The 26859-nt window shown below is 37.9% G+C and overlaps 1 protein-coding gene across 1 annotated transcript in view; it reads right to left on the bottom strand.

Moving 5' to 3' along the window:
* OSBPL10 (oxysterol binding protein like 10) overlaps positions 1 to 26859 on the bottom strand; it is a 112965-nt gene that overhangs the window by 71407 nt on the left and 14699 nt on the right. Inside the window, 2 exon segments of the mRNA XM_039549858.1 lie at positions 8616 to 8695; positions 10444 to 10625. Of these exon segments, the coding sequence (XP_039405792.1) occupies positions 8616 to 8695; positions 10444 to 10625 (262 nt within the window).

Genomic DNA, 26859 nt, shown 5'->3' with positions numbered 1-26859 from the left:
ATCACCTACGCTCCTGAAATGTGACTAGAGACAGAAGAGACTGTGGGACCACAGTGCATTTAAGATGGCTTTTCCTAAGTTTTGCCAAGGTATGTGGCAGCTTACAGCAACTTCTGGTGAACAGTCATTTAGGGTGCGGAGTTTGGGGATCAGTGGAGCAGGAGAGAAAAAACAGAAAAAACAGCCCATCTCTAGTTTCAGTCATGGGTGAACGCTCTAGTTTCAGACAGCTCAAGAAGGCTGTCCTGCTATAGGGACACTAGGTAGACTCAAATCTCTACATACACAAGCACACAGCCTGGCAAAGGTTGCCCATAATCCCCTGCCTGGTGCGTGTGACACTCAGCTCTGTTGTAGGGCAAGGCATGGAGCTATGGGATCTCCAGGGAGATATCACCTCTGCCAGCGAGTCTCCTAGAGTCCCCTGCTTCCCCTCGCAGCACAGAATAGTTACCAATCCTATGTAGCTCATCCAGTCAGAGAGACTGGATTCTGGAATTTGCACATACACAGTCTGTGAAAAGTATCAGAGCCAAATACATTGGTTCATGATCAGCTCCTACAGGTCTATAAGCAAGTTCTCCCCACCTCTTTGTTTTCTGTCCCTTTATACCCTTCATCCATCTTTAGTGACCCAACGTTTCCAAACAATGTGCCAGAAAATTCCACCAGCCCACAACACAAATACTCCAGCACCTAAATTTGGTATTACCCTTTAGAGGGTATCTGTAACCTACAAACCTTAAATGAGCTTAGCACCAGGACCTCTGGCTACCCATGAAGCTATCTCTAGGCAAGGCCCCAGACAAACACAAACATTTGCATCTTAAAACTTGCAAAATCAGTCACAGTCAGTATGCATGTGAATGTCTGCAGGAGGCAGCTGTTATAACGACTCAAAACCTTTTCAAGTTGGACTCCATTTCTCCACTGCCTCAGAGAACAGCAGCAGAGCACTGTGCCTGCTGCATCCAAGGAAACGGGGGAAGCATCCAACTCCTTCTGACAGCTTCTTCCTGTCACTGCCAGAAGAGAACTCCAGGAACTGCATACTCAGACCCTCAGGCACTTTTGAATTTTACAGCATACTGTCAACACCTACGTCCTAGCCAAATACTTGACTCCTCTTTTGCAGAATTTCTTGAGATTAAACACTGGGAATGACAAGCATCCCTTTCGCATTGACACACAGCTGTGCAAAAATCAGAATTTTCCGTTTTTGTTAAAACGTTAAAACCTATGTGAAGTTTTCCACTGCTAAAAGCACTCTAATTATACATCATACCACAACAGTCATTAAAGTCACTCTCACAGGAAATCAAAGCAATGATGGGCCTGTATGCCTAATCCCCCGCTCTTCCCCCAGCACTGCTCGTATGACCGATCTGCCCCTCTAATTATTATCACATATGATTTTCTTTGGTCTCACTGCTTTCTGGCTCACAACTAAATAAATAAAAAGACAGCGAAAAGTCTGATGAAAGGAAGTCATAAGCTCTTCAACAATTAGTGCACAGTGCCAATAATGAATCAAGAAATCCACAGGCTGAAGCAACCCAAAAGGACTGCAAATTTTCTTTCCTGAGGCTACACTTTACCATTGCGCCAACATTTCGTCTGCTAATAAAATGAAGCCAATAAAAGAATAATAAAGCTGCTAATAAAAGATTAATTTGTAACTTGCATTCATACGGGTTTTATGACCTAAAGCTAGCTAAAGTATGCTTAGCTAACACAGATTTGGGTTAAGATTTTTATTTTAGTAGACTGTCCATCCCCAAGACAAAAAAGATACTGCTTTTGATCCAAATGCTTCCATTTGGATATCAAAAATCCTAACAATTAAAATAATGGAATTACAGAACAGTAAGTTTGAACTATACTCCTGTTTTCATGACTCATTCTCCCTGGAGATTGCCCTTCCTGCTCACAAAGAAGCTGAAGTGTTTTTCACCATTTACCAGAAGCAAACAGTTTTGTTTATTTTGGAAAGTAAATGCAATGTTCCAGAGATCAACAAAATAATTTCTGAAGTGAATTGTCATATCTGTTTATGGTTGATAATCATCATTTTCACAGGCACTGTGCCACAGATGTTTTTCTCAGAACACTAAATAACAAAATGACACTCCTTTACTCCTCTGCATATATACAGCACAGAAAACCAATCCCTGCGTGCAGTTTTAGAGCTATGGGAAGTCAAATACTATTAGAAAGTAATTACAATTTTGAGACACCACCATTCAGTATTTTAATTCCCATCTACTTCTTTTCCAATGCATCCTAAGTAAACAAACACTGATAAAAGATAAATGTAGACACAGTTCTGCTTCATCTACATTATAATCATTCACAAATATTAAAATGCAAATGACAGAATCTACATAACATTCAAACTTCAGCACTGCAAAGGGACCAGCTTATGATGTTTTGCACATTTCTGTCAAGCACCACCTATGGTATTAACTTTTCTGATAGAATATCATAGTGCTTCATCATCTTCAGTAAGGCAATATATGTCTTTTTCTTAAGCAAGAGACTATGATAATCATTCCACCATAAAATCTTTTCTTCATCAAGAATCATTTGAGCTAGTTCATGTTCAATCCTAAATGGATTTTCTTCTATTTCTGTAGAAAAATTCTGGAAGCAACTCTTCTTTTCATGAAGCTTCCAAAGGGAGGAAAAAAAGATGTCAAACACACACCTATCAACAGCCAAGCACTGCTTCCTTCTCAGCCTCACTACTCTAAGGATTCCAGTGCATGTTTTAATTAGAAGTGCGAATCTTTAGTTGACTTCTATAGGTCAGGGATAAGACAAGGAAGCAGACAAGCATACCAATGGAGGGAACAGCGAAGCTCAAAAGGCAAAGCAATTTGATGTGCACAGAAGAAGCAAAACAACACTGAGAAAGACTTGAAAATTTTCACTAATCTGGCTTTATGAAAACAGTTATCATGCAGATGTTAAAAACACACAGCCAATGATCCACTTAGAAATGTAAAGGTATCTCTGAGGCCATTCATTAATAAGGCAAGAAGAAACCCAATAAAAACGAAAGTTCTATGATAGCCATTCTTCCAGCTGTGGAGAAAAATTACTCATCTGCCTCATAATGATTTGATAAAAGTGTTAAGTTTGAGGCATTACTGCAGGTGCTGTTTCACATTACAGCTAAACTGCTACTGCAGTTGACACTGAAAGGGGCAGGTTTGGACTTTTTTTCCCCCACCATTACTCCAAAGAGGTAAGCAAGTAGAGAACCAGAGAGAGAGACACACATTCCTCAGAGAGCTGGTCAGAGAGCTAAGCCCTTCTTAGTAAGATGCCATTTTTTCTGTTTCTGATGCCCAAGTTAACACAGAACCAGAAACATCACAAAACCCACACAAAAGGTGGCAGCAGAAGGAAGAGAATTGGACTGCAATTTATAGCTGCACGGAATCAGCAAATGAGTTCAGCTTAAAGATGAATCCACACCATGCAGTTTTAAGCAGCTAGCTTACTGTGCAGCTCCAACCAAAAGCTGAAGCAACAGAGAGTCTGTCTCCTTATTCTAACACAGACCTAAGTTGAAAGTTACCATCTGAGCACAGAAGCTACTTCACAAGATAAAGGTTCTGTTCCCTGTCACATTCCTGATACAGACACACTGAGATATAAAAGGGTTATATGCAAATCCAGCAACCAGTCGACACACTGGCATTAAGAGCTGGTTTAAAAACCTGTGTGCTTGTTTTCAGTAGTGCTTTTACAGCCACAATCATTAAACACTCAAGAAAAAAGGAGTATGAAACAGAAGAACTAAAAAGCTTGTGACAATTTCTGGATACAAAATTATTCTTGGAAGTTACCACAGAAATTATGCATAAGCCTACTCCTTCTTGAAAGCATTTCATATCACTGAATTCAAATTTGACTAACGCTTAATTAAAGCTTGTACAAAATATTCACTTAGAATAGTCTAAAAGAACCAGCAATCCTATCCAGACATAGATTTCTTCCAATACAGTTGATTTGGCACTTGTGGAGGTTGAGCAATCTGTAATTAAGTGAAATGAAACTTGCATGGGAAGAACATTAAGAGTATCTGACAGCATGGGAATTATTTGCCAGAGAACACTTTCCTTTTACTGTTTTTTTTAGCATTACCATGTAAAATTTAATTAAAACAAAGTCAGAGACTTAGCTCGTGTTACATCCATTAACTGTATAGCTCACCTTTGGACCATTCATTAGGATACAACTAAATTTAGTGTTTAGTATACAACGTTTTCTTTCTTTTTTCAATCACTTCTCTATTTAATTTCTTTCACCACTCCAATCCCCAGCTGAAGCTTTAAGAACAGTCATGACAGCAAGTCATTGTAGCATTTTGAAGCAGGGAGTAGCTGTGAAAAAGAAAGGAAACCAGTGCTGATCTAGATCCAGTGCAGCAAGAAGGAATGCTCTTCTCTGAGTATTTCACAGAAACAGTGACACAGCTTCAGCTTTGAAAAACATCCTCCAAATTATCATGTTTTTCTATGAATTCCCTTCCAATAATATCTATTCATGATTTAAAAATGTGTTCTCTCTCCAGTATGAAAGACCTGTCACTAAGAGTTGCTTCACTGGTATTCTTGGGAACCTTCCCACTGCTTGCCTGGTTATCCCACTATTTTTTTCACATTTAAACTATATCCCACTTGCATAACATAAAACATACCCATCACTGCATATTTTTCACTTCCCATTCTACCTCCTTCAAGAGTATGAATCCTAAAGAACAGCTCAAAATTTCTGCATCTCAGTATTCCTGTGAAAAAGGTGAATTTAATCTGTAGAAGAAGCTAGGCACAAACACTCAGGTTCCAACTTTCCAGATGCTGTTCCCAGCAGAGACAGATTCTGGATTCTGTTCAAACTCCAGAAGCTCAGAACACATGAGTATCTGCCTGTTCCTAACAGCACTGAGAGACAGGTAACTTGCAGTTTTCACTTACTACAGCCCTTAAAGTACGTGGAGAGGGAGGAATAAAGAGAGCCAGCCCTGCTGCCAGCAGAATAACAAATAACACCATGACAGTCCTATCAATGGTAGAGCTATTTTAATAAAACCCAAACCCACAGATTTTTGTGAAGTCCTCGATTATGCCAGAGTAAGTCCAACATATACCCTTCTCTGTGTCATTACAGACCTTTCTATGTAATTCCAGTCCCTTCGCTAAACACAAAAGAAACAGGTGGCTAAAAATAGCAGAATGCTATTTTATGTAAATTTAAAATATTTAATAGAGCATGTTTCTACTCCCATGCTAATAATCATTTAGTATAAACTACCATCACCTACAAGAGAAAGAAAGAAAAAAAAAAAAAATCAAAGAAATGAAGCAGTTCTTGCTTCTCTTACCTCCTACCAGGCAGTGGTTTTGAAGTAAGAAACTCTGAGGAAAATTAAAAAAAAAAAAAAAAAAAATTTTCTTCTAGTTTCTAGAATTTCTGTGAAGGATTACTACCTTGTAAACAATATCTGACCTCCAAAGTCTAATCATTGCAGCATTAAAGCTTTTGATTCCTTCCTTTTATAAAGAAAAGCAGAGAGAAGTTTTTAAACTTACTTGTAGATGAAATTCAAGTTAGTACTACATGCAATGCTAAAACCAGGTATAATATTCTTCTCTGTTAATACTCTAATACTGAGAAGATAGGAGGGGGAAAAGAAACAAGCATATTAAAACCAAGAGATATATCTTGTCACAAGAAAGGTTTCTAGGAACAGGTAAGCACAAAATTGCTTCAAGTACAGTCCACTTCTGGAGTAAGAAGCAGAGTCATCAGTGGTCTCATCAAAAGCACATAAATTCCCGACACTTTATTTTTTGGACTGTTAAGTTTAAACATACAGAAGATATATATCCTCTACTTGCTCTGTGGCTTACAAAAGTAGAGAATTAAAAGTGCTTCACTAACAAAGCACTTTTCACATGTGAAAAGTGACCTAGCCTGATTTGTAACACAGAACTAAGAAAAACAGTTTTCTTTAGCATTTCTATTTTCAAGGTTCAAGCTAATTAAAACATCTCTATTCCAAAGTGCATCCATACTCCAACTTCCTATGCCAAGTTTCTGTAACTCATCGGTCTTTAAGAAAAATGCAAGAACCCTCTTCCTATTATCTGAAATACTCTTTCTTTTAGTTCCTCTGGCACATATGTCCACCACCCCTCAGACATGGAAATCCTTTTATTTTCTTGCACAATGAGCATAGGAACCAGGAACAAACCACAGCATTGTTGGTCACCATGCAAGAATACAAATAGTCCAGTGAGATGCTCCCCATTCTAAACCCTTCCTGTTTCCAAAAGCTGTGCCTTAGATCATCTGTGACAGAAACTCGCTGTATTTACTAGCTTCCCACTCATTTAGCCAAGACTTCCTAATAACATTTTGCTTTTCAAATATTTTTCAAAACTATAAACACTTTTGCCATCCAAAGCATCCCAAAATAATCTCCACTTTCTATTCATGTCCTTTTGGGGGTTTTTTTTGGTTCTTTGTTTTGCCTGTTTTCAACTCCTTTTCTTTGAAGCTCTCCATACCAATCTTATTATTAACAGCTAGCAAATACTTCCTATTCAGCCACTGCAGAGCACTTACTATACTGATTTGCCCTTTCCATTCTCATGACCAGAAAAAAAGACTACAATGAAGTCAAATTTCATCACACAGAGTTCATCCTGTACAGAAGAATAACAAGTATGATGAAAAGTACTTCATTTTTCCCATTCCAATTTTTCACTTCAGAAATGGAAGGGGACTGATAAAAGTATTCATGGCAAGTACTGACAGAGTTAGAGCAGTCTAAGTATTATCCCTTTTGTTTCCTGAATTTCTAAAATTTTGTTTGCTTTCTTTGGACCACTACTAACTGCTGTTTATTTTCACTGTTGTAACACCATGATTTTTCTCTTGACACACTAATTAATTCAGAACAAGTCAAAATACGTAGATACTACTACCAACTGAAGGAGTTCAATGTGGAAAGGTAGCCTGAACAGAAATTATTACTAATTATTACTAAACTATTACTAAGTGCAACAGTTTTTACCTACAGAGGAAATGTGATCCCAACTTCAGTTATACAAACATCAGCTTCAACTAAATTACTGCCATTCTAAATGAGATTTTGCTATTAAAATAGAATAATTTCTCACAAGCAGGCAAAAGAATAAAAACAAAGTCAGTATTAAGGAAATAGTATAGAAATTAATAGAGTGTAGAAGAGTAAGAATCCGTATGCCATTGCACAAGTCTCCCATATCATATCACAGCAGTTTTACCTCCTCATCACAGTTACATTATAGATGCTCTAAACATTTAAATGCATTTAAGAAGTGAACAGAAAACAAACTGAGGAATAATTCATTGATGAGAATTGAGTATAAAAAGTTTATATCACTGGCACAGGAGCTGCAAATCAACAGCAAGTGTTAGAGTACCCTGATCAAGTAGCATTGCATCTTTCTGAGTAGTACTGGGCCACATCTGTATAAAAACAATATTGAATTGCCATGCATAAGAACTTTAAAAGTACTGAAATACTCAAGCTACTTAATTCTCCTTCAAAAAGGGTTTTATTTGTACCCCAGTTGCTTCATGAAAAGTCCATATCAGTCAAAAAGAACAACAAAAGGCTGCTTTTACTTCACTAATTTCAATAAATGGAAGTCTCCTAAAAACACCATTCATCTTTTCAAAGCCCAACTTTTAAAGATACTCAGGATCACAACTTTGACTGCAGTTAACAGAACACTGATATTCTCAACATCTCAGAACAGTGAGGAATCCTTTCAGCTTGCAGCTATATTCATTTCTTAATATAGCAAACAATTAGTCATGAGAAAAGCAATCTTTTTTTTCTTGTAAGGATATCAACAGAAATGCTTCAAGGACTGAAGAGCAGTAATTTTTGTGTGCAAGGCTTAGCATTAACACCAAAACCATAAATGAAGACAAAAATTACTTATTTCTAATGGAGGATTTTGTTTATTTTTAATATCTTCCACTTTCAAAGTGTATTAGAATTTAAACAGATTCATGCCATTTTTACTTAGAGGTAGGAGACAGCCTCAATCCATCATTTTGCTATTTTTCAAGTCTACATGGTTGGTTGTTTTACCTGTCCAAAATATTTAGCTATTTGAGGACAAAATTGTGGACAATTACTTCCAAGGAGACGTAAATAATATAAATCTTCATAAGATGAGCTCTTTCCGATTCTGTAACAAAGATGAAGACTGGCTGCTGCTAACATCTATCTGAAGTTTCCTATCATAAAAGTCACTAAATTTTATAAAATTAAACTAATATTAGTTAACACTTTTAAATACTAATCAGGACATCACTCAGTACTCAACCATGCACTTCATTAATTTCTCATAAATAGGACAATGTTTATTTATTAAGATGGCCTGTTCCAGTTAGTGACAAATGACAACTTGCTGCTTTTACTCAAAACCCTCTAAACATCCACCCACTAATTACAGCAGTCAATCTATCATCCAGATCATGCTGTTCTTCACCTACACCACTTAAAACTTGATAGCTACTTCTCACTCTTAATTATTTACCTTAGAATCACTTTCCTTGTGATGTTTGGCACAGGATCGAAGCTGAGTTATCCAGTATTGTTTCTCCTTTGCATCAGCAGCTAGAACAGAAACAAGAAAATGCAGGGGATCCCACATAAATCAATACTCTTTTTTGCACAAGAGGTGACAGAGCAGGGCAGAGGGGGAGAGATTAATTATTGATTAGGATGCAGTATAAATCCTAACTTATGCTACATAAGTACGCTTAAGTTTTTCAGAGCAACAAATCTAAACCTGTACTTAAAAGGCTATGGCCAGTTGGAAGAGATAAGCTTATGAGTCTTCTTCATAGTTATCTCCTTTACATTAGTAAAAGCAGAACTACCTACCTCAAGATGACATTTTTGTTTAAAATTTTTCATCCACTTTTGTTTTATTTGTCTGTCTTTGTGACAGACAAGGGCCACACCATAGTATCTGAATCCATAAAAGCTCTACACTCTGGTAGCTGTCAATCAGCTACCAAACAAGCTACCAGTTCCCCAGATACTTAAGTGCTGCTCCTTTAATGGAGTTCAACTAAATCTCTCCCTAAACCCATGTCATGAACACACAAAGACACAGGAATAAAAATCACTATTTCCTCCCCCACATCTTTAAAAACCAGCTTTAAAAATTACTGAAGAGTTTGTCTGCTCTTAGATGGCTCCTGTGTAATATAGTAACTCTGTTTAGGAGAGAGGCTTTTTTTTTCTTAAACAAACAACTACTACAGGACTCCTCATTAAGTCACAATGCAGAGTTGATAATTTCAGTATTTTCTCTTACTTCCTCTGCTATTGAGTATCTTAATGGTTATTGACTCAGCATAAAAATTGTTTACCGATTTTAATCAAATTCACAGACATCATTAAATTTAAAGCAGCATATTGTAAGCATTTGATAATTTCAAGTGATTGAAAAAGCATAATGAAACAACAAGTGTTCATGATTTCTAGCTGTGCAACTTTCAAAGCATTTTAACAGAAATTCTCCCTGGCTGTTCATGAATTCAGTTCTGTGTATGAAAGAGCAACACACTGTACCACAGGGGACTTCTGCATACTCGGTCCTGCTGGACAACTGATACACTGTGGTCAGTATAAAACTAAGAATACTTTTGTTACAGTGCATTACATGTCATTTTTTTTTAATAACAGTTTATTTTTTATATATTATTTTGATATGAAAGCATCATGATCGATCAACACCTTACAATCAGAACACTGCTTTTTTTCTTTTTTTTTCTTCCTTTTTTGTAAATATTCCAAAGTAACTTCACTTCTGTATGCCATATATTGTCTGTCTTATACTTGGGAACAAGGGAAGGGAAAATTTCATGTTACAGGTGCACTCAATTACTCCAAGACTGATAAGAACATAACATTCTAGCAGCCTCCCACTGACATTTTTCCCTTCTCTGACCCATCATCAGATTCACTACTGCACGTTATCTGCAGGGTGGTGGCAGGGGAGAACAATACTAGAAAACAAACGTTATGCTGTGGACAGCAATGAAAGCAGCTTCTTCTTCCTTTGGAAGCAAATAAGATATAGCATTCAATCAAAATGCCACAGTAACAGATTACAGAAGCCACTTTGAGGTACCTTCCAGCCCTGAAAGTCTATACATTGTAAAGTCACATGTACTAAACTCCAGGTCACTCCTCCACTGTGTTTTAAAAAATGTATAGTATAATAGAGCTGTATAGCCACTACTTTCTGACAGCACAGGGAAGTAAAAGAGAAATGAGACATGAGAGAAGAGATGCAGAAGTGGGAGTGGGAGAGGAGAACAATTCAGCTGGCACTGTGAGCAGCACTGTACCTCTTAACTTGTACATCTCTCCATTAGCAGAGTAGACCACCAACATGTGTGGCACTTCATCACTGGGCGATATTATAGCTCCAGCTAAAGACAAGGCTCCTCGTGGCTTCGGGCTCTGGTTTTTAGTTTGTTCATTCATGAAATACTGCAGAATCCCTGTCTCAAAGTCCAGCACAAAGTACCTGTTGAAAGAAATTACAAGCATATTGTATTTCTGCAGAAGTTTTTCATCCATTTACCCAAAGAAGGGCACACATTGATCTTAAATCAAGATCATAAATATACAAATGAGGGTAAAGTAATTTTTGTAGTCACAATTTTATAAGGTACGTTTATTTTGATCATTAGGCTAGGCTTTTCAGGGGTAGGTGATCTATTCTTTTATTCATAACATAAGCCATTGCGCAATAAACCAACAGCTAGGACCGAAAGATCAGACAAACCAAAAATAAACTAACTGGGTTGCCCAAGTGCCCTAAATGAAAGTAAAGGTGTTTCAAAGTTGGTGGGTCAGCCCCAAGAAAACTTTTTTTTCCCCCCACAAATATACCTATTTTTCACAACAGCACAGATCCTAAATTCCACTTCCCTCTGGCAATCTTCTATGCTATTACACAGAACAATGATTTAACACTAACCCTTGACCAAGGGGGAACAGACAGCAACCTCCTGGCTCACATGGAGGTCAGTCTGCTATGACCCTCAACAGACTAGAGCAAAGATCACACAAATGCAGGCCACCCCCTTAGCTTCTTAAAAAAAAGAACCCCTAACATTCTGGGTAATCCCACTAATGTGAGCATTTGTAATACATACTATTTGTGACTGTTCCTCCAAGATAACATTATCACAGGTGATTTTGGAAACTGTGATTATTCAGACTCTTGTAGCTTTGTATATCCCAAATTTGCTCAAGTTACCCACTTTGTTTTGAAAGAAGCATTTTGTCTCAGCTCTTTCACAATATCCCCATATGCAGAATATCTCTAACCTTTCCCATCGCAGAATATTTCCAGGATTGTCTTCACAGCCTGCAGTTATTGGTGCTGGTCTGCTTCTCTCTTTATTCACACTAAGTAAGTCTGGACATTATGCAAGCAGTTATTGCCTAAGATTTATAGAGTTTCAGACATTTTGCTTGGGACCCCTTCCTTTGCCGTGGTTATGTTTAACTCTACTGCCACTGCCTTTGCATCAGAGCAAAGATCAAATTCTCTTTCAATTCTTACAGATTAACAATCCTCTCCCAAAGAATTTTAAGCTAGGGCATCACTACACCCTTCACTTCTGCCCTGACTCCATCTCCCACAAGCACTTCTGCATCCTTTCCCTCAGGAAACAAATGGAAAGCCTCCCTTTTCTAATCATGTAGCACATCACTTCACCTTCCCTCTACAGGTTATCTTCACCACAAAGAAGGACTAGAGGAATGGCAGGCTGAATGCCAACCACATTTTCATTAGCAGAGTTAAAAATAAGGATGCCCTAAAAAGGAAACTGTCAAGATTTCAGATTACCTTACTGACTTGTATTGTACCAGTTCATAACCTCCCTGTTGTGTTTGACTCTTAAATTATTTTAAAATACTAGTCTCCCACTCACAAAGCATTTTTTCTCTTCAGGTTGCTTAGTAGGAGAAAACAATGCACTTAACTGCAGAGGAAAACAGCAGAACTGGAAAACTTTTTTTTTTAGAAGTCAGACTTGTAAATTTCATAGTAAATTTTAATTTTGCTCATTCTCATTTTTCCTTGTCCATTTTGGGAATATTTGTTACATACTTAAGAGAAAAAGCAAAGCACTAGACAGAAGTGATGCCATGCCCCTGAGGAAATTGCACAGTAGCTTGACCCTAGAGCTAATGCTTCTCCCCGTCATCTCCGAGCTCAGCAAACAAGTCTAGACTTTACATGCAGTGATGTTCATTCCGAACCTGTGCCATCTTCATTATAATTTCATTGTCCTTTTATTGTTCAGGTACAAATCATTTATTTCAGCCTTTGTTATTTGGCAATTTTTAATTGGTTACTACCTCGGAAATCACCCCTGTGGTTACTAAAGCACAGCTCTACAATTAACAAAAGGAGGAACAACAGCTGGAGGAGAAAAAAAAGGAAAGAAGAGGAGAGGCAAGAAGAAGTCTCTTTTTCTCCTATTAAGACCAAAGGGTTTGGGGAAAAAAGTGCCTCTGAGTCTATTAGAACAGAATCTATTAAGTTACATAAACACTACAAGCACTTCAGCTCAGAAACTTTTGCATGCTAGACCAGCAAAGCACTCCCAGAACGACTGTAAGCTCCACAAAAATGGGCTTTGCATTGGCTTAAAGCTACCCCAGGGAAGGAAACCAGCCATTCGAGTACAGAATATACCTTTACCAGCATAATGACATCAGACAGCAGCAAATTCTGCAATTCCCAAACGCAGAGACAGCATCCTTCCACATCCTTGTTATCACAGCTACAGCAGCAGTGTTAACTGGCCCTTCTAGCCAACCACAACCTATTTTATGTACAGAACATCAGCACCAGCCCTGTACCTTAGGTTTTTTGTGATGATGTCTTAGAAGCCTGTAAAAGCAAGCAGTGTTTCCAGTAGAAATCAAGCAGTAATTTTAAGAAAGAAAAAGGTAACCAGTTCTCAACAAGCCCTCACATCACCCTCAAGTATCCTGCCTTCTTTCTTATCCCAAAAGAACCAGGAACTTTTCACAAGCATCTTGGCCGCAACACTGTTCACATCACATGGAATCAAGCATTTCCTTTTCAAAGGTTATGGTTTGATGTGCAACTCCCCTCTTCACCTTCCACAAAGTGATATCACACAAAAAGACAAGAATAAACTGCACAGACAACCATAGCCTCACAAAAGAAGAAGGGAGATAACACACTTAGAAAACTGCTAAAAGGATAAAAAAAGCCCAGAGAAGGAATAAGGAATTAAGTGTCAAATCAAACAGTGCAGGGCTTTGTACAAAGGAGGTGGAGGAGGGAGGAACACAAAGAGATAGGAAAAACAGGAGCATCTTTCAAAAACATTTTCTCGCATCACAGACCAAATGATGACCCAGTTCAGACCATCACAAAAACACAGAAGAAACAGAGGCCAGAGTCTTTCATTAACTGAGGATGGAAAAGCATTACATGTATAAAGCAGAACAGAAGGATACGTGTCCCATTTCAGAAGCGCTGTGCAGCTGAATCAAAAGGACAGGGATCTCTTTTAACTTCTAAAAGTCATTTGTTCTGCCTACCAGGGAAATAACAGCACTAACCTCTCTACAGCTGATTCATCTTGCCACCTTACCATTATTTCTCTACTGGCCTTGCTCACATTTACCCATGATGTCATATTTCTGTAATTAAATCTCAGATACCACTGACAAAAACAAATGTACTCTTTAGACAACAGTCAGGCAGGAGGCAGCAGAGCCAAGTTATGTCGTACTTGTTGTACAAAAAATTAGTGCTACAGAGAAATTGTGAAATAACTGTTACTGAAAGACATTTCCAAAAGACAGCTGAATTTTTCTGTTATTCCAAAACCAGAATAACTTTTTTTTTAAATTAATAGTCATTAGAAGAGTCCATCTAGAGGTAAGGTAGAAAATCACCACTTAAGCATATTTTAAGCAGTTTTAACTTCTTAAGCACAGTTCAGAAGAGACATGTAAAATTACAGGCAAGAAAATGCAGGCTACTTCACAAAAGAAAAGCCAATAGATTTCTCACTTCAGATTCAAATCCATTCAAAGACTAGAAGCTTCTTGATCCTCTGGCCCAGCTTCCCTGAAACTCCTCGGATCCATCAGGATCCTCTGCCATTCCAACCAAATGCAGAGCCATTACCAACTGACATCAATTACAAGCGAAAACATTCACCCCACTCTGCAAAGCTGAAGTCTGACACTACCAGAATTCTTACATTTTAAGCCACCCAGGAGTTTGTCAATATGGCCTGACGACAGTTTAATTCTCTTTTACTTCCCATATTTCAAAATCAAATCCCTCTCTGCATAAATGCTAAGTATTATAAATTCTACAACTGTCTTAATTAAACACTCATTGTGTTTCACCATGCCCTTCATCCATTCACTCATTCATTCATAGTCATTTAAAAAAATTTTAAGATGTCAAGCAGAACATGCATGACAAGCTAGGAAGTGTAACTATGCTGCCTTCTGAACTCTTAGAAGGGAAGGGTCAAACACTGTACTAATAAACTACTTCAACCGGGTTTGCTTCCACTAGTATGAGCATTTATTATAGTAATAAACATAAGATGCTCATATAATCATACAGTATTACAATAATTCATTATTAGTTCCCTATTCAAGAAGACTTGAATGACTATGCTTTAAGGAGTGATAAAATGCTGGTAGTATAGCAGGAGATGGAAGTGCTCTACCACTAGAGCCTGTCAACAAAGAACATCAGCTAAACAGGTCTTCCATGAGAAAAACTGACATTTCAACAGTATACCAGATTTGAGGCAATAGAGAACTTTCTTTTCTAAATTTTAAAAGACACAAGTAAGTATCAGAAGCACATCATACGAACATTTCCCATGTAATTTACTCACCTCACTGGATTGAAGAATTTTAATTTTCCCATTTCCAGTCAAATTAATCATTTCCATATTCTCCAGGGGAAATTAATACTTTGGTAAGTAAATAATAAAAAAATAAATCACATTTCTACATATTTCATCATTCAATTACACATTATAACATAGTGCACTGCTCCTTGAAGCTATCACTTGGATGCAAACCCACAACACACCCTAAAGTATGCTCCCAACAGAAAAAATACCTCAAAATAAGTTTCTCCTTTTCTTCCCTTATTCTGAAAATATCCCAGAAACCAACCATCTGAACCCATGTTTTCACTACTCTGTAATCCCAAGAAGTTTTCAATGTAGGATTGCTAAATCTTTCCACTGTGTAATGCATTCCTAGCGATTTGAATACTCCTCACACCCTTCTTTCCCAGTTAAGTCAGTTTTCTGGACCAGATTTTGTACAACTTCCAGTTTGAATCCATAATGTGTAGAGGTTTTTTATACAGATATTTTCAGCTGGACAACTACAATTCAGTTTCTGACTCAGTCTTCTAGAACAACCTCAACTCTTTTGGAAAGCAATATTGTATTAATTATGTCCTTGGGTTCATAGAGGTAGCCTACACTGGAGTCCATGCTTCATAGTTGGACTCTGTCTAATCCCAGACTTCACGCTTAAAACTGGTATGGATGTCCAAATACTGCACACTAGCGCAGACAAATCCTTCTGACTAAAGACAAAAACCTTCCATTTTTCCATCATTTCCAAACAATAAAATTCTTTTCATTATATAATGACCTAACACAGCAAGTACTTTTGGATGGACAGGGATGCTGGGTTGTTTCTACAGCAGGCTAGCTTTGTTTTAGCTTTTTGGAGATTTTTTCCCAGCTATTTATTAACTCATTGATGAATAGATGAACTTTTCTTTCTAAAACACCACTTTAGGTCTTCTGGAGACATCTTTCCTCCTAAGCCAGTCTCACAATACATACTTTATGATCTACTTTTTATTTTGTTTTAGCCATAAAAATGCAAATTGTTTAAATAAAATACATTTATTTGAAACAGGACAGTATTCACCCAGATTTAAAATCCTAATAGGCAGCATCACCTTCCCTACCACATTGGAAAAGTAACAATTCTTGTGTTTTCCTTTCTCAGGCTGCTGAACTCATCATTCCAGACAACATGACAAATACTATGCTCTACTCCATACTTCAGCACCAAATTAACTCAAGAACAGAAGCAGCCCACAATAGAAGAATTCTATAGAATTCCCTACCTTCTTCTTCAACCACTGTTCTCAACATTTCTGAATTTCCAAACACGTTTTCCTTTTGCTCCATTCCGATCTCCCCCCAGTCACTGCCAGCACATTTTCCAGTGATTCCATAACCCTCTAAATGAAGATTTTCAAGAATAAAGAATCAAACTATTCTGTAATTTTCTTCCTTTTTTTAAAAAGTAGTTTTAAAATAAGTAAGAACTGTGGGATAGAAAGTAAATTACGGTGTCAAAGAAAAGCAAAATTTATGGCTCCAGTAACTGAATGAAATGTTGCATAGAAATATTTCATTTTTAGGAAACTGTATCTTATTAGGACATCCTGAACACCACATTTAAACAACTGTTTCTTTTTTTCCCCTTTTACCTTGATCCATAAAATTAATGGAATTATTCAAGCCAAGAAGGATAAAGCACAGCACACACAGATTTGACAGCCAAGGTCTTTATTATTAAAAAATTATCTCCAAAGTTGTCATTTAAAGACTGATGATCAGGAGAACATGCTTACATTTCAGTAACTCTACCATCCTTTCTGCACTGAGGTTCCTCAATTTATCATTTTCTAACATAAGAAGGCATAAGAACCACAGTATTCATTAAAAGCTTTACTCACTTTGAGCATCTCTGTATGAAAACTGGATTTTTAGAACAGTAATTCTTCTGCATTATTGGAATTCAGTCAAGATGACCTACAATTTGCTGGATACTTTAAGAGATGCTCCACATCTAAAATGCAGTTAAGAAATAGAAGTATTATCCACAGCTAATAGATGAGCAGCTTGTTTTTGTTGATCATGCCCTTTATGATTTTAACATCCACAGAATTCTCGCACAAATAAAGTATTAAGAGAAATCTCCTTTCCTGTTTTGTCAAGTCCCAGCAAGCTCTCTTTATGAGCCAGAATGTCACTTCTTTCTCAGTGAAGAAACAATTGCTACTGACCAGCTCATCAGGTCATCAACTTCTGCTGACAATGCCAATTATTTTCAACTGTCTGAACTTCTCTGTGTCAGGAATGGATATTTTGCCCAGATTTTACAGAAAAAAGAGACTACAGTAAGAATAAACACTGAGAATTGCTTAGGGGTTGCTTCTTAGAAAGGAGGGAGGAAGAATATGCCTAAAAATAATGCATCCATTTGTACCCATCAGGCTTTGAATTCATAGAGAATTGTGGAAAAGTACATTCATCTGTGCTTCAGTACAACATGGCCATGCTGATTTAGCGGCAAACATAAACAAAAGGTACACAGTTGAGTTTGACACCATTAGCAGCACCTACTGCCCACAGCCCACCACGCTGGCTGGCTACCCAATGCTACCTTGTGTCATTTAGCAGCCCTTGCCACCTTCCTTTTCCTTGCTCCAAATTCACTACTACTTAACAATTAAACAGACACAAATTTTTGTACTGCAGGTCAAGAGAAAAGGGACATGACTGGGGGAGTAAACGGGCTGCTGTAATTTGAATTCTGGAAATGTTATTATCCAGCTCGATTCAGGTCACAGATTAAAAACAGAGCTTCCAGGCAGGAAAATATGCTTTCCTTCATAAGAAAAACAGCAAAGACCTAAAACAAAACAAGAACTGAGTAGTTACACATCACTTCTAATGATCTGCCTGTAATGAAAGGATGTTAACCTTTACAAAGACACAATTCTATGAGATTCTAAAACAAGATGAAGGAAACACACACGAGACAACTAGCCAGACACACACCAACTTCATTCCCCATCTGAGGGGAAGGCAGTGCTCTGCATGACACAAGGCTCAGTAGCTAAATTGGTTCTCACTGAAGACAAGTCCACAGGAGTTATTTGCAGTCATCTGGATACCAAAAGGAAGGAAGCTGTCTGGTTCATCTTCTCCCAGTCCCCCCTTTCCACTTTACCCAGGAGCAAGGCTTTGCTCCTTTGAGAAAGTAAAGTTACAGACACCTACTTTGCAGCCTGTATGGACAACTGCTTCTCTGTTCCAAGTCTATGTGCAGTACTGTACTGTCCCAACTAGCAATAAAAATCCCACCAATAAACAAGGCTTGTACCCATCAGGCGTTGAATTCATAGAGAATTGTGGAAAAGTACATCAAGTGCTTCACTTTCTTCCGTTATCCCAAAATCTAGCTAATTTGGGCTTTATATTTAGATGTTTAGCTTTCACCTAGTCATGCTCAGGAGGATGCAAAGAAGTAGAATGCATGTAGTTAGTCAAGGAATATTCTAGTTGCAAAGTACCTTAAGAATACCAAGAGAAACAACTGTTAGAAGAACTTATTGCCAAAGTTGAGAGTCAGTAAGTAAATGACAAAAACTAATTTGCTTTCATTTTCATAACAAATCACCTACCAAGAAAATCCAAAACCGCAAACACACAAAAAGCCCTGCAAACCTAAACACTGGGGGACAGGGGAAAGGGACACACACACTAAGAACTGGAAATTTAAAGAAAACATAAATATACATGTAATGAGACAATCAATCATGCCTAGCTTGTGAAAGAAGCTTTTACACACTAATATTTGCAAATCTCTCTACTCACAGTAGCAGTTATCACAACTGATAACTGAGCAAACAGCTGCATCACACACACCTTTAAATGTCTCCCAAAATTACACCAGCTATGCCAGGAATCTTATTGCCTATTCTTTTCTGTAACACAAAACCCCACCAAAATTGCAAGCAATACAGAAATATTTGACCTTCCAAAAAAACATGTCACTTTTTTGCTTGACACTTTCTGTAATATGTTTCAAAAGATCTGACAGGTTTGGCAAGCACACTTCGCATCAAAAATTGCCTGGTGCCTAGCATCAATTCATCTTTCACAAAGTACTTCTAAAAAATACAGAATAAATAAACAGCTTAGAGGTTGGCCTAACATACCAAAACATACAACTCGCCAACAAACTAAACACCAAATTTGAAGGAAAGTAATCAAAAAGAAGGCAGCACTGAAGGCAGCCACTGTGAAGGCAGCTGCTCAGAGCACTAATGAGTCCAACAGTGACTGACACTACTATGTATTATTCTCTCAACAGTCTCTCCTTTGAGTAGGAACATACACACACAGAGAACACACTTCCAAGATGGTAATATATGAAGACAAATCAATAATGAAGTGAGATTTGACCAAGGGCAGTATTTTATGGAGATTTCTGTCTGCTACTTGTCACATCCTGCAGGAGACTTCACAAATTGACTAGAGAGGATGTGACCTTTGCTTGGTCTTTCTGCTACTTGCTATTACAACATCCACAAATGAATCAAATATATTCATTTGACAGCCTGGTTCCCATGAAACATAATGAGAGACTCGCAGCAAATTCAGTCCCCTAATATAATGCCTCCACAACACACAGTCTCAGAGCCTGGAATTGCTGGTTTTGTATCAGCATTACCATGCAACAGAGTGGGAAGAAAACCACATCCCACCGAATTTGTGTGAGTCAGCCAGGTCTAAATCACAGTTTTATCTCAAAATACTACCATTTATAATCCAAATTCTCTACAATTTGCAGCTACTAAATTTTAGCAATCCCAAACGTAAACACCCCTGAAAAAGGCTGTTGAACAAAAAACTTATGTTCAATTGAAATACCCCCACAACCCTCTCCTTCACCCCAGCAACTAGAGCTTGTCCTCTGAACTACATTACTAGAATGTTACAAAATGTATGAAGGAAGCAGTAAACCCCCATGTAGTCACACACCCTGTGTCTAATACACACTATCTTCCACTGGCTGCATCCTAAGCTTTATCATCACTTCCCTTTTATGGTGTACCAGTGATGAATGGAACCCTTATCTGCAGAGGTAAAGCTGGTTTATGTTTCCCTGATTTATACATCCCAACTCTTCCCCTCTCTTCTCCAACAACTTGCATTCCTCACTGATTAAGAATTAACCCAGCACTATTGTTACTCAGTATTATGTCCCATCTAGGAGAAACACCTTCAGACATCTGTAGATTTTTGGAGCTCTCTTTTGCTCCCAAGAGTTACAGACTGTATACAGAAAAGCACTCAGCTATGAGAAAACCAGTATGACCCCAAGTTTTTATGCCAGACCTGATGTTAGTTAGGATTTCACCTGGAGATAAAACACTTGCAGGGACTGAAATATTAATGAAACAAACAACAAAGGCACAGGGAGTGACCCTGGACAACAGCACAAATGCTGAAGCTGAGAAGAAGACAAGCACTGGATGAGAAACCAAGAGATGGCTTAACACCTCCAGGCATGAATATCAGGCAAACTATTCAGGTAATCAGACCACAAAACAGACAGCAAAGAGACTGCAAATAGAAGTAGCTCAAATGACAAGACTACCTTCAAATAGAGTAGCTGTAGAGTAGTTCAGCTACTTTCAAGTACTGCTTTTTGCTCAATTTAACAATGAGAGTACAGAAATTAGGAGTATCATTCAAGTCATATCTTAAGCCAATTACAGAGACAAAAGGAGTCTGTTATCTCAGCCCAAACTATTTGGCCTACGTGTCTCCATGTTAAAAACCAGGGAAATTATCTATGCAGGTAAAACCTAATGCTGCTCACGAGTGAATATGGTCCCACATTCAACAGTAACAGCCGGTAGTGGTAAGTCAGGAATCATCAGGGAGTTGACCTACACACAAACAAAAAGGAGTAAATGTCAGTGCAAGCAAAATGGCCACTGGAGTCCTTTCAAAATCATTTTTACTGCTTACTGGAAACCAAGGTTGCCTTAAGACACACTGTAAAAACCCCAGTCACAGGAAAGACATGCAACTATCGTAAACTCTCTTCTAACAACTGCACTATCTTGTATATGGTAATTATTGAACTAAATAGCTAAATCACTGAACTATCTTCACTATTACTTCTCCCATTTTTTTTATTTTTGAACATGAAACACGAAAGTTTAGATAGGATTCATAAACTCTCTTACTAAAAAGATGTCACCAAGCTAAAAGTTTTCAATAGAAAAATGTTGCTGAAAATTAATTAGAACAGTCACACATCATTTTTTTGAGACAAACATCAGTTTTACTACAACCACTCTGCTGCCAACAAGCAAGAGACAATTTACAGAGGAAATGAAGTGGAGGGATGAAGGAGCAGACAAGCGGAACAGTTTGGCAATGGGATGTGCCAAAAGGTTTTCATCAAATCTACCTAAAACCAAATAAACACAAGTCTGAAGAATCATTTGACACTGCAGTCTAAAAAAGCACTTTAATAGCTAGACTTCCAACCACCATCCAGAACAAAACACTTTACTGCACTGCATTATATGTACATTAGGCTAATTATTAGGTTGGTGAAAATTGAGGGGTTTTGCTACTTCTCACAAATTTCAGAGATATTTAATTCTGTTCAAGTTACTGATACGAAATTCTGAAGAACGTGACACTCCCCTGGAAACTAAAACCCTTTCAAAATCTATATTTAATCTTATTTACATTATATGTAATCTCCATGGATGAAGACTTAGGAAATAAGCACAGATATCCTCTTAACATTGCTTGCATTCTATGTGAACAATTCCATTCCAAAACTACTTTACTGCATACATGAAAGTAGCTTTGGTATTTCTCAATATACATATATATCATTCCTTTATGATCAGTTAATGAAGAGGAAAAAAGAAGGTTAAACATTAAGATATGAGTCCAACTTAAATCTCCAAATTCCAACTACTTGATTTAGGCAGAAACATGTTTACATCACAGTCCACAGCAATGGTGCAAAATAAGCAGCTACTGTTCCCCCAAAATCTCAATGAAATAGATGGGCAAAGTGAAAAAAGCAGCCCTTAGAAAGCACGAATGAGTTCAGCCATAATTTCTCTCTCTCCCTCCTCAAGGATGAATTACTGACTTGCTCTTTAGAAACCTACTTCAGCTGAACTAGCCTTCCCCTATTTGAAGTCACGCAGAGTTACTGCTCTGTCACCTTCCCTTCTCTGTCCCCATCACTGCCCAGTAGCAGCACACAGCAACACATCCCAGTACAGCCAATCCAGTAATGAAAGCTGGAGTCAGAGTAACAGAGCCAGGTCAGTCTTTGGGCAGAAGGGAAACTTAGCAGAGTCATCGATACAGCAGGAAAACAATCAATTCCTCTGCAACCTCAAGCATCACATGGAAACCACTGGATTTTCAGTATTTTCAGTTGTAGGTCTGTGCGGATACACTTGATCCCAGGCCGTAATTTGGTTCAGGCTGACTAAGAAGCAACAAGTAGGTCTCATGCCCTGTGGTGAACCTGTGAGCTGGAAAGCTCCTGGCTCAGGTACAAGGAAGTGAAGGAAACCAGGAAAAGTATTTCAAAAGGTGGTTTCAAAACCCAAAAATGCAAAATAACCAAAGTACATAACAAGATTACAGCTAAAATGAAGACAACAATCCAGTTTACACTACTGCCAAGCAGCCAGCTACTTCACTGCATAAATATTCTATCAGGATGGATACAATTGGAGCACTCCCTGAACTGCATGCCAGGTGACTCTCCCGTTGAGCAGGGATGCCTCTCAAGGTTTAAGATTCCTTACCTGACCAAGAGAGCTTTCCTTACACAAAGCAGAGTGATCCCTTACCTGTGACAGGTTCTTGGACACCAACTGATAGCATGCTGAATTAACTCCAATGAAACATTGCTAATCCACAGAGCTGCTTAATATTATAATAAACATTATATGGATAGTTCCATTATAGATAAACTTTTGTCCAAGTCTGAGGCTAAGATTGGATCCAGTGCCACATACTCTCCACAAGGAGTTATGTAAGCAAGAGGGTCCCCTCTGAACCTCATGTCTTAACATGAGGGTCCTCCTTACTCATTGCATGTCTGGTCTACATGTGAATCATTCTAACTTGATTCTAACTCAACTTTTCCTGAGTATGTTTCTTCCATTCAGTAATTAATAAGGTGAACCTTGCCATCAAGCTCATTGAGCCTTGTCAAACCATTGCTAAACCTTTTTAAATTCCATCAAATTTATTTAACTCTGTCAAATTATTATTTAGCCTCAGTAAAACGTATTGCTGCGTCCCCCTTTTGAATGAGGTGCATATTCTACTCATCCACAACAAGGTCGCATGCATTTGTGATTGCACTTAGCAGTCCTGACTTGACAGCACAGAGAAGCTCACTTATTGCCCCACTACCAACTTCCAACTACCCCAAATTCCTGGGAAGTAAGCTTTTATGTAATTATGCACAAATACTTTCTCCCAGGCTGAAAACACAGCCTGCCCCACAACAACAACTACTTTACTAACAAGAATCTTAGATATTCAAAAAAACCCAATAGTAAGAACAATTTGCACCATTCAGCAACAGCACTCCTGCCAAATTAGTCTCCACTGTGCTCACATTTTAAAATTACGAAACTCCTTTTTCCAAGAGCCTCCTACATTACATTACATACGTTTCTGTCAAATTCCCTGTTGTATCTTACTGAATTACTGAGAAGAGTCATACTGGCTGATCAGCTGGCAGGTAAATACTTTCAAATAAAATTTGACGTCATTCTTTAATACAAAAGCAATCAGTCTGCTCTACAAAAGTCAAACTCACTAGCAACTTTTTTAAAGCCTAACAATTTCTGCTGTCATTCCTATGGTTACAGTCATGCTAGTATTAAAGACAATTTCGGAACTGCTGATCTAATCCACCCTCCCACACAAAAATAACTCCTTTGCCATAACTGAAACTATGAACTTTTGAGCTATGAACAGCTATGAACCAACAGCTTCAAAAGGAAAGTTTAATTTCTTCCCTTTTGCAATAAACTAGTACATGGGCATTAAAGAAATTAGGCCAATAATGGCAGTATTATAGCAAAATCAAATTCTTTTAAACATGCTGTCCATGTCTCTGCTTATCAATGACATAGAGCAGAATGACCTGCCCAGAAAAGATAAAAACTATGGAACATTTAACTAACTTAATTAGACAAATAAAACATCCCTTAGAGTCTGCTTCGAGTTCAACTTCAGATTTTTATAGAGTGTCTCAGGTCAGGTTTGTGCTCCCCCCTATAGACAAAGGTAAAAACCAGCATCAAATATAGCAAAACAGCAGGCTTTTTTCCACATGACAGGAAGTAACATCAAGTTGTGAGGTATCTATTAGACTTGAAGTTTAATGGTTCTACTAACAGCTGGAACCTCAAATCTTACTTTTAGTGCCTGAACATTTACGCTACATTTCAAACTTCTTCATGAACCTCCACAGTCATAATAATGAAATGCTACAGGGAGATTTGGAAGAAGGAAAGTTGTTACACTTTAACCATTTCCTCAACTAGCAGTATGTTTTCCTTCAGTTACCAAAAGTCTACAGCTTTAAAAAACAGAAGCAAGAAAAATTACTCAACCACACTAAGTTCTCCTCAGTAATGACTTAGAATTTATTTCAATGTCTTTCCTGCAAGTGTAGTTTAAGCAGTTCTTCCATCTAGCTTTTTCCCTTGTCCTTAATTATGATTAAAAAAATCAATGGTGTGTTAAGTACTTCTCTACTTTTCCACTTGTTTGTAGTCTTTTTCTAGTTTATTCTCAAATGTTATCAACTGTTTGCAATCAGTCTTAATAGATGCTGCTCCTTAGCTGATAGTTTCTCTGACCTGACACTACAAATAGACAACATATGATTCCATTATTTCCACTTCTTCCTTCCCCAGAAAAATAATTCCTCTTGGTTATTGTATCTGAGACATCCAGATTACAATCAGAAATGCTCAAGCAAAAAAACAGGGGCCGGGGAAAAGTCCAAAAAGAAATATCCCATCTGAAAATTTGAACTATGGAGAGATGCTTTTTTTTTTACAGACATTTCAAAAAAATTACTATTTCTCAAAATAAAATACTGTAAAGAAGTATTATTCATGCACTTCATGGAGCACAAACCCTTAAGTCTCTTTCCTAACAGAGATTTGACATTCGAAGGTCACTCCTGCTCTGCAGTGGTCTTTGGTACCCTACTGCCTTGCCTTCACCACACCCCTCAGTACTCACACTGGTCCTGTCAAATGCACTGCAGCATTTGATAAGGTACCCTTCTCTACTTTTCATTTCATTTTGAGCACTGACAAGCAGACAGCATATAAAAGAACAGTAAAAAAAAAAAAAAAGGAAGAAAAAAAAAAAAGACCCACAACTTACTTCAAGAAAAAACTTCTTAAGAACAGTCTAAAACACCAGCAATAATTTTAGGCATACTGTTAGACTCCTCTAAGAGTAAACCTCATGCTTGCTGTTAGAACTGCAGTAGCCAGCTTGCCTGCTATGCAGTCTCTGAAAGAATGAAAGAGCAGATAACAATGCACAAAAAGAATTTCAGGAAAAAATTCAATAGCAGGAATTTCAAGAAACAGAACTTTTTTCATGTGAAGGGAAAGACAAAAGGTGGTTTCTTTTTTTCCTTCAGCAGTATAAACATGACAAAATTTAAGTGAACCTTTGAACCCTTTCTTGGCAAATGTGTACAGAAAGAAGGTGCAAGGGGAGTGGAATAAACCAACTCACAAGCGTAAAATACTCTTCTAAACAGAAGAGACCCATCCAAGAGTCCAAGTACCTAACAGAAGACAATACCACCAACAAACGAAAAATGTAAGCACAGAACAAATGGAGGTAATTAATAAATCGCCAGAGCAGAAACAGTTTTCACATTTCCAGAACCAAGTTAATTTCATAATTCTTTTTCTGTTAAAAAGCAGGCAATTCAGCATTCTAATAATTAAATCCAGTTGAGGGAATTATTTAATGAAAGTTAAAACTCAACATGAGTACTCAGAGTAGGTATTTTCAGTCTCTCAGACATCTGTTCCTGATGTCCTGACACCATCTCAAGTAAAAAAATATCTGTGAGAAACTGCACTATATTTTTGCCTATACCAGCTGCTTTCTCTATTACCAGCGACAGTTTCACTAAGCTTTCCAGCTCCCTCAATTGAGACACCTATTCCCATCTCTTGGGCTCAATCTGTTCAAGTGCCACTTTTGAAAAATCAATTCTTAAGCTCAAGGGGAATAAAACCTACAAACAGCATCATGTCATTAGCCTCCTCTCTGGAACCTGAGGTCATAGCTCATCTACCTCTAACTTTCAGCACTTGTAATATTTTCGTATCTGATCTCCTTACTTTCAAATGTTTTCTTCTCTTCAGTCCATCTCCTATACTTGCTGTCACAGTATCAAAAAACAAGATCAAATAAATGGGAAAGAGATAGATCCTTAGAACATGGAAAGGAGGACAGGTGGACTCGTATCATCTATCCAATCCTACAGAAAAGCTTAATATTCCACTGCCAACCTGCTTGTTCAGCTCAAGGAGCAAGACTACAGCTGGCAGCTGCTCAGCTCTTCTCAAGGCTTTAATTCTTCCATTTAAAAACTAGCATAGAGAAAAGATAAAAACCTAAGTGATGAGCAGTTGTAAGCTGCTACAGTCTGCTTAGACAGTCCAGCTATTTTCTGCAGCTCGTCCCTCAACTCAGGGACTCCCACTAGAAACCCCATGCCGAAGGAGCAGCCACCTAAGCCTCCCACCAGTTCTCACAGTCATCTGACCCCTC

Source organism: Corvus cornix, chromosome 2 (assembly GCF_000738735.6).
Source record: "Corvus cornix cornix isolate S_Up_H32 chromosome 2, ASM73873v5, whole genome shotgun sequence".
Classification (NCBI taxonomy): domain Eukaryota; kingdom Metazoa; phylum Chordata; class Aves; order Passeriformes; family Corvidae; genus Corvus; species Corvus cornix.
The sequence above is the reverse complement of the archived record's forward strand: the minus strand, read 5'-3'. Positions and strand labels throughout refer to the sequence as shown.